The 7,686-nt window shown below is 49.3% G+C and overlaps 2 protein-coding genes across 4 annotated transcripts; one reads left to right on the top strand and one right to left on the bottom strand.

Moving 5' to 3' along the window:
* Nucleotides 1–626: 626 nt before the first annotated feature.
* Nucleotides 627–4,238, bottom strand: atf4a (activating transcription factor 4a). The gene is made up of 4 exons (XM_037472092.2): nucleotides 4,029–4,238; nucleotides 2,941–3,114; nucleotides 2,559–2,810; nucleotides 627–1,990 (listed from the first exon to the last, which is right to left on the bottom strand). Exons 2-4 carry the CDS (start codon nucleotides 2,978–2,980, stop codon nucleotides 1,122–1,124), a joined length of 1,161 nt encoding a protein of 386 aa, XP_037327989.2. The 5' UTR covers nucleotides 2,981–3,114; nucleotides 4,029–4,238; the 3' UTR covers nucleotides 627–1,121.
* Nucleotides 4,239–4,923: 685 nt separating this feature from the next.
* On the top strand, nucleotides 4,924–7,165 carry LOC119218011 (uncharacterized). Of its 3 annotated transcripts, none has more exons than XM_037472134.2 (3): nucleotides 4,924–5,324; nucleotides 6,017–6,272; nucleotides 6,461–7,165. In XM_037472134.2, the coding sequence occupies exons 1-3, from the start codon at nucleotides 5,296–5,298 to the stop codon at nucleotides 7,118–7,120; spliced, it is 945 nt and encodes a 314-aa protein (XP_037328031.2). In that variant the 5' UTR covers nucleotides 4,924–5,295; the 3' UTR covers nucleotides 7,121–7,165. The 3 variants fall into 3 exon arrangements, with proteins under 3 accessions (XP_037328031.2, XP_037328033.2, XP_037328032.2); XM_037472136.2 differs by having other exon boundaries at nucleotides 4,924–5,198; XM_037472135.2 differs by lacking the exon at nucleotides 4,924–5,324 and adding an exon at nucleotides 5,344–5,509.
* Nucleotides 7,166–7,686: the final 521 nt, after the last annotated feature.

Consider the following 7,686-nt stretch of genomic DNA (forward strand, 5'->3'; position numbering starts at 1 on the left):
GCATTTGGTTGTAACGTGAAGATGACACAGAGAATGAAAGTTATAGTTCATAACTAGACAGTAATGACATCTTCACGTTGTAAATGTTTGATGTTTAACTGTCAGACGCCTCGCTGTGTTCCTGCTCTTATCTGTGTCGCCTCAGGAGGTCGAAGCCTCCAGAGTGTGTGTGTGTGCTCTGAACAAAGTACTTTTAATGTACTTGTACTACATCAAAAAAATCCCTAAAGATGACGAGCTGGTATAAAAACACTGAATGTTTAAAAAAAACAACTTAATATTAAAAACTGTCATGAAGCTTTGAACCCTATTAATAGGTTTGTAGATCATTAGATTAAAATAGCACCATTAAAATTACTTTATTCTAATGTGGTTTATTTTCACCCTCCAGTGGGGGGGGGGGGGGGTCGTCTAATAGAAATGGAGAAATCTTGTCACAGGACATTAATCAGTTTGTTTTAAGTTTCTACATTAAAGCTTCAACTTTACACTGATCAGGGGAAGAAATTTATATAATAAGACCTAAAACACATAACATTGTCTGTTTTATTATAGACCGCCGGATCAATGATTAGTCATAACTGATAGATTCATGTTTAATGATCAGCTTAAAAACCAGTCACACCTCACAGTACCGATATATTTATTAGAAAAAGAGCAAAGTCAAACAGCTGAGCTTCTGATGACATCATCAGGTTTTGATGCAGTTACATAAACTACCAGTACACAGGAGGAAGAACTATGTACACAGAAAACACGTAACACGAGGAGTCAGCAATACTTTGAGGCCTCTTTCTGGACGTGAAGCTGTGAAGAAGAAGGAGGAGGTGACTCTGGTAAGAGGGAGGAGTCACTTCATGAGAGCTGATCTGGGATCAGATACTGGGGGGGGGGGTTGTTAAGAGTCTACAGCAGTGTGTACTGCAGTGAGACTGGGGAGGAGGATGTACAGATGCACCACCCTTCATTTCATCATCATCATCATCATCATCATCGACTTCCAGGAGCTTCTTTGCAGACACCCTTTAACTCTTCTGTTCATGGTGGGTTCCATTCGTCCACCTTCACGCGCCTTTCATTCAAAACAAACCACTTCAAATGGCGAGTGCGTCTCTGGTCCACTACGCCACCGAGCTGGACTTGACGCGGCGCTTCCGGACCTCCTCCATCAGGTCCTTCAGGTACTGGATCTCTCTGCTGATGGAGTCGGCCTTGTCCGACAGCTCGCTGTTCCTCTTCTCCAGCTCCTCGCACTCCGTGTTCAGCAGGTCCTGCTCCACCCGCCTCTTCTGCCTGTAGCGGGTGGCCGCCGTCTTGTTCTGCTCCATCTTCTTCAGCTTCTTCTCCACCTTGGGAGCGCCGGACACAGATCTGCCCTTGGGGGTCTTGGTGGAGGAGGGCTCTGGTTTGGAGTAGGGTTTGGTCCTGGAGGACCCGGCGGTCGGAGACTGGAGGCGAGCAGGAGAGCCGCCAACGGACTCGATACCGGAGTCGCTGTCGCAGTCGCTTGATGGGGAGGCGATGGCCGGGGGGTCGGGAATAGAGACGAGGGGGGGCTCTTCCTGGTTGGTGAGGACCACTACGAAGTGGCCAGAGGTGGGAAGAGACAGCACGATGGGGCTGCTGGTCAGGAGGACCTCGCTGGGATCTGGAATGATGGCGGCGGAGAGGTGCGGCGGCGTTTTCTCGGCGTCCTGGACGTCCACCTCACTCCCCAGGTCCAGGGCGAAGGCCGGAGGCTCCTGCTGGTCGGGGGCCACCTCGGCGAGCTCCAGAGAGGGGAGTGGGACGCCGAGGTCCAGGCCGCCGTGTGGCGAGGAGACAGGCGAGTTGAAGGAGTCGACGTCCAGATCCACGTGGGAGTCGAGGGAGGCCAGCAGGTCCTCGGGGGACGAGGGACACTCGTCACATGAGCCCATGAGGGAGTCCAGGTCGAAGCCGCTCAGGTCGATCTTCTCCGACATCCAGTCCATGCCCGCGAACGCATCATCTGCAGACACCAGGAGGCGTTCAAAGACCATCACGCAGCACTTTTTACACATTAAACATTACAAAGTAGCAGATGACGTATTGAGAAATGTTACATTAAAACAAAAAGTGATCGTTTACCAAGTTTATCCAGAGAGTCGAGTACACATTAATTTTGTGACTCATGTGAGCAAATATTCAAAGACCAGAATTCACTTTTAATGCCACACTGACCCCGACAAACAAATAAGGTCACGGCGACAAAATGAGACATTGTGAACTACAACATTCTTCAAAACCAGTTCAAACCAGCCTCAGTGACACTACGAGCCCCCCCCCCCCCCCCCCCCAGCTGCTAGAAACCACTGCCCTTCACAGCACTCCCCAAATGTACGTCACGCCTTTAACTGCCAGGTTTGACTAACGAAGGGCACATCGGTGACGTGGCAGCGGGGACATTGTGTCGTTACAAAGGGTCGAGGACTAAACACTAACCGTTCAGTCTAAAGTTCATCGATCAGATGTTTTTAACAGCCTGTAAAGCGACTCTCTGGTCGTTATTTGACGTTCGGATCATTTTGAAGTCTCACCGTTTGCGTCGTCCGCTCCAAGGCTGGCGTCGAGCAGGTCGCCGGCCCCCAGCCAGGGGAGGGACGGGGAGTCCGCTCCGGCCTTGGTTTCCAGGAATGAGGAGGGGGGGGGAGAGGGAGACAGAGGAGGGGAGTAGAAAGAGAGGGGGGGCAAAGCTGGTGGCTTCCCCTCTAGAGAGGAGGAGGGAGAAAGAGCTTCTTCATTGTGGTCCAGAAGGGGCCCCATGGGGTCAGCCGTCAGAAATGAGGGCCCTGAGGAGGAGAAGAAGGTTCTTTAGGTGTCTAACAACACGTGTTGGACTCCCTCGGCCACATTTCATTCAGCCTCAATGATGCTACGAGTCCCGTTTCCGTGGTTACGGAACATTTGACATGAACTAACCTAAGTACAGGCCCTCCGCGGCCAGCGGGGAGAGGGTCATGGCTGCGGCTGATGGTCGCGGTCGGCCGTGTGACGCTGAATGAAAGCAGTGACAGGTCCGACAACGTCAGTGAGTCGAGGGGTTTGGTTCTGCTGGTGGGGGCAGCAAAGCTGGGGGTGTTTGCCAAGAGAGACCTGAGGGAAAATGAAGGTTACAAGGAGAAAATGTTCAATATGTGCAGATATATTCCTCTTCAGATTTGAGTTTTTGTAAAGCATTTAATCAGTATATGAAACACATGTTTGGTTGTATTTTGGGACTTAAAAATATGTTCGCTGGCATTTTCCTATTATTATGACTTATTAAAACAATTATGCTTTAAATGTGTCATTTACATTGTGTTGCTGGTCTATTTGTGTCAATCCCACTTTCATTTTAATGTTAACAGCTGGTTGTTAAGGGGTTAACGTCTCTTAACAGATGGGGGGGGGGGTCTATATTTAGGCCAATCCCTTCCACTGAAGTGACAACATGACGTCATGGAGACGCGCTCCGCTTTCACACCGGAGGGACAACATTTCCTAATTTGGTCATGCTGGGCCGGTGGCCCCGCCCTCCTCGTCGAGGTGTGGGCGGGGCCACCGCCATTTTCACAACAGAGCCGTCCGACGTGCCGGGAGAAAGAGGGAAGTGCGCCATTTTGAACACATGCCACGTTGTCAAGTGTTTTAATTAGTACACAAAGACTGTACATGGTGGGGGAAGGCAGGCTGCCGCGTAGGGACACTTACAAACTGTTTAAAATGGAGGGGGCTTTAAAAGTTGTGGTCGTTGACGGACACTACGTTTAAAAGGAATATGAGGGAGAGCCAGCTAGTCCCCGCCCGCGGGAACCTTTCACTGACAGCCGGTGGTTCCGACTCCATTACCGGTACAGAGACGTTCCCTTTAGGAAACACGTCCCTCACTTGTAAAAAGCCATCTCACGTAGTAACTGCCCAGTGAACATAGGCCTGTTAGCATCACTAGCTAACTATTGACCCAATGACGCTTCGGCTCTCGCGCGAGTTGTTTTTAGTGCGTTACCAGTAAGACAAAAAATACTTACGCCATTTTGCCAGAAATAGCCAGTGCACTTAGCCGCTGCACTGCCGGGTTGTTGCCGATGCGAGGAGAGCCGCTGCACGCCTTTAAACTGACATCTTGCCGCGGGGGAGCGTTCACTGAGAGGTTGATGCTTGTGAAGTGAAACGAGGTGACGAAGAGCGTCCGGGGCGAGTCACGGTGCTATATCCGCGCAGCCGAGCCACCGCCTACCGTGTACTTCCGCGGTGTCACTCCGCGGGGGCGTTTATTTTACTCATCGGCGCGTTTCGACTCTCAGAGAATACGTGTCAAAAAGTGGTAACGAACAGAAGGCTGGATCACACGCAACGCCGCAGCAATCACTCCGCTCGAGCGTGGCTTGTGATTGGTTGGAGGCAAGACGTCTAAACACAGCTGACAAAATAGATCCATATGGGGGATTAAACACGAGGCGTTTGTCAGATGTAGGTCAGCTGGAAAGCGTCAACATTGAGAAAAGAAACAGAGTCTTAAATGTTTGATTATATTTTTTTTCTTCCTTTTTCAAAATGTGAAAATAGTTCCTTTTACTATTGGAACATGTGTCTTATTTCATTTTTTTTCTTCTTGTTTCTGGTTTCATTTGTGAATAAGCTTGAAACTTAATAAAGTTATATTACTTTCAAACATGTGTATTCATTGCCCTTCAGCTGTTCTTAACCGTCCTCCGCACAATAACTATACATTGCAGTTATTTTTTTAGTTATTGATGTATGTCTCTTAATGTATTACAGCTGCTGGTTAAACCTGATGAACCCGTCTGCGCACTGAGGGCGTCACTCTACTCGGTGTCCACTGCGCCCCCTGCTGTCTGCTGCACATTATTGACTGATAATTAAAGTACATACACAATTCATAGGGGGGAATATAGTCCTTTCATGGTTTATTGTAGTGATGTGTATGTATATAATATATACACTACTGTAACTAACTTTATATGTAATTTCTTACAAGAACTGATTTAGTAGTTTTTAGGCGCTTTTTAGTCTTTTGTTGTAGTTTCTGTCAGACCCACGTCAGTGACCTTCTGGGTCGCATGATGATGACGTCACGAAATGAATGTTGATCACTTTCTCTCAGCTGAGCGGTCGTGAACTCTTCTTCAGATCTCTCCTTGGCCTCCTAAAGCTCAAGGAGAGGTGTCAGGGAGAAGGTTAGGAGGTCATATTGTTTCGCTTTAGCACCGTAGCCTCGGTTTGGGGACCCGGGAGCAGCAGCTCGGTCGGACCCGGAAGCGGCTCCCGCCCTTGATGCAGTTTGCGCGGTCGCTGGTGAGAAGGTAGGTCGGGCAGCGCGGTTCACTCCCACCGACCGACTGCGGTTAAACGGGACCCCGCCGAGCGAACCGGTGCACGGGCACGGTGGAGGAAACCTGTAACGACTCACACCTGAGATCGATCCAAGAAGCACGTGACAGTCACATGGCAATGACGTCATACGTGATAGCTCTACTGAGATGGAAATGTACAACCGTTTTCTAAATGAGAATTTACATTGTGTGTTACATGCATATGAGTTAACGTACACATTGCGATATACATATTTATGACATAATGATAAACTGCTATCAAAACGTGAATTTAACTGGGAGTGTAATCCCTCAGGTAATTATAGTAAATAAAATATTTACTCTACTATCAATTGGAATTGCCAAGTAAAAAAAGAAAAGTAGTTAAACATTTTATTTATTTACTAAAATGGCTTTTATAAAATATAAAAGTATTTGTCCTTAAATCTCCTTTTCTTTAGACACAGCATCTTTAAAAATAGAGTTCACAAAGCACAAAAATAATAAGTGATAAAACAAAAATTCAACAAAGCACGACTAGTAAAACCCAGATAATGACAGAAATATTTGTGTTAAAGAGAAACTAAAGTAAATAAGATATATTTTTAGTGAGATTATTCAATAGCAATAAAGCAGTCAAAGGATGACATCACAGGAAGTGATCAATGATTTGGCTCCTGCAGAATGTGCTCCGCTCCCCCCCGTCATGTGGTCTGGCAGTCGGAGGGTCTGGTGGCGTACCTCCACCCGCGGCCCTGGACCCCCGGCGCGGTGGTCCTGGAGGGGGGGTTGCCCGGCGGGGGCGTCTTCCAGCTGGAGGAGCGGGTCTTCCTGTCCTGGCTGTTGGGGGCGCGGGCCGTGGCCCGGCTGCTGTGCGAGCGCCTGGGGGTCCACAGGTGTGCGCTGGTGAGCCGGCCCCACCAGGACCGGCCGGCCCAGGTGAGTCACTGCAGGTGTACGTATACGGAGTCTAAGTGTTCTAATCTCTAAACTCATCTCACATTCAATAACTCCTTTTTTCCTTGATGCGAAACCTGTAAAGAAAGAAGTCAGGTTTTCCATGTGTTAGATTTGTTTTTATCCATGAACTATCTGCACTTCCTGAAGGCTCCGATGTGGTTTTTCAGATCCTGGTCCTGCCCCTCCACGGCCTGGATGCAGGGTGGCGCCCCCACCTGTCGGAGGGGGGGGAACACAAGGACCGCGACGTGGGCTACTGCACCTCCAAGAACGCCCCCCGCTGGAGCGACAGCAGCCTGACCCGAATCCAGACCAAGGTCCGCCCCCCCGATGCCCCGTCCGACCTCACCTTCCTGGGGGCCGACCCGGCCCACCCGGGCCTCTTCTCGCGCATCGTCCGTGGGGAGGAGCCTCACTGGCGCGTCTGGGAGGACCAGGGTCACGTGGCCTTCCTCACGCCGTTCCCCAACGCCACCGGCTTCACCGTGCTGGTCCCGCGCCGACCTCTGACCTCGGACATATTCCGACTGGACCGGGAGGACTACGAGGGACTGGTGCTGGCCAGCAGGAAGGCGGCGAGGGTTCTGCAGGAGGCGCTGGGCGCCTGGGGGGTGGGGCTTATTTTTGAGGGCTTTGAGATCGACTACGCTCACGCCAAGCTGATCCCGTTGCTTCGGGGGGAGGCTGCGCCTTCAGAGGGCGGAGCTAGTGAAACCCCGCCTCCAGAGTTTCACCACACCTACCCGGGGTACGTGACCTCCGCAGACGGGCCGGAGGCCGACCCCCAGAGTCTGGAGAGGCTGCACCTTCAGATCACCCAGACCTGAAGCTCCCCCTCCACCCTTTCACAATAAAAGAGATCAGAAATCCTCTTCTGTTGTTTCGCTGATTCTCCTGTTGGCTCAAATTTACAAATGCAATATTCTTCAATTCATGTAGACACAGGGGTAAGAAAGCACATCCTTTCCTCCTACATTTTGACTTTGATTTTAAAAACATTTTCAACCTTATTAAAGAATACTGATGACCATCTTTCTACATGGGATTAAAGGAATAAAAGTATAAAAAGTACACCAGATAAAGGAGACTGAGGCCTTTGATAGAACTGGTTCAAACTGGCTCGTTGAAGGTGTCGATGACACAAGCTGTATTCGTGTACTTCTCCATTCTGCCTCATTAACATGTTTCACCACATAAGGTCCAAAGAGCCACCACAGCAAGTGTTTCCTGTGTAAGAAAAACAACCATCTCCCAATCCCCCTTTTGATCTCTTCTAAGAGTAATATTAATAAAGAAATAAATAGTAGTAATATTTTGTTGAGTTAAACTCTTTCACATCAGTCACTCATTCATCATTCAAATAGCTTTCATTCATTTTGAAAAGACAGGTTGA

The sequence above is a fragment of the Pungitius pungitius genome, chromosome 9 (genome assembly GCF_949316345.1).
Source record: "Pungitius pungitius chromosome 9, fPunPun2.1, whole genome shotgun sequence".
Taxonomy (NCBI): domain Eukaryota; kingdom Metazoa; phylum Chordata; class Actinopteri; order Perciformes; family Gasterosteidae; genus Pungitius; species Pungitius pungitius.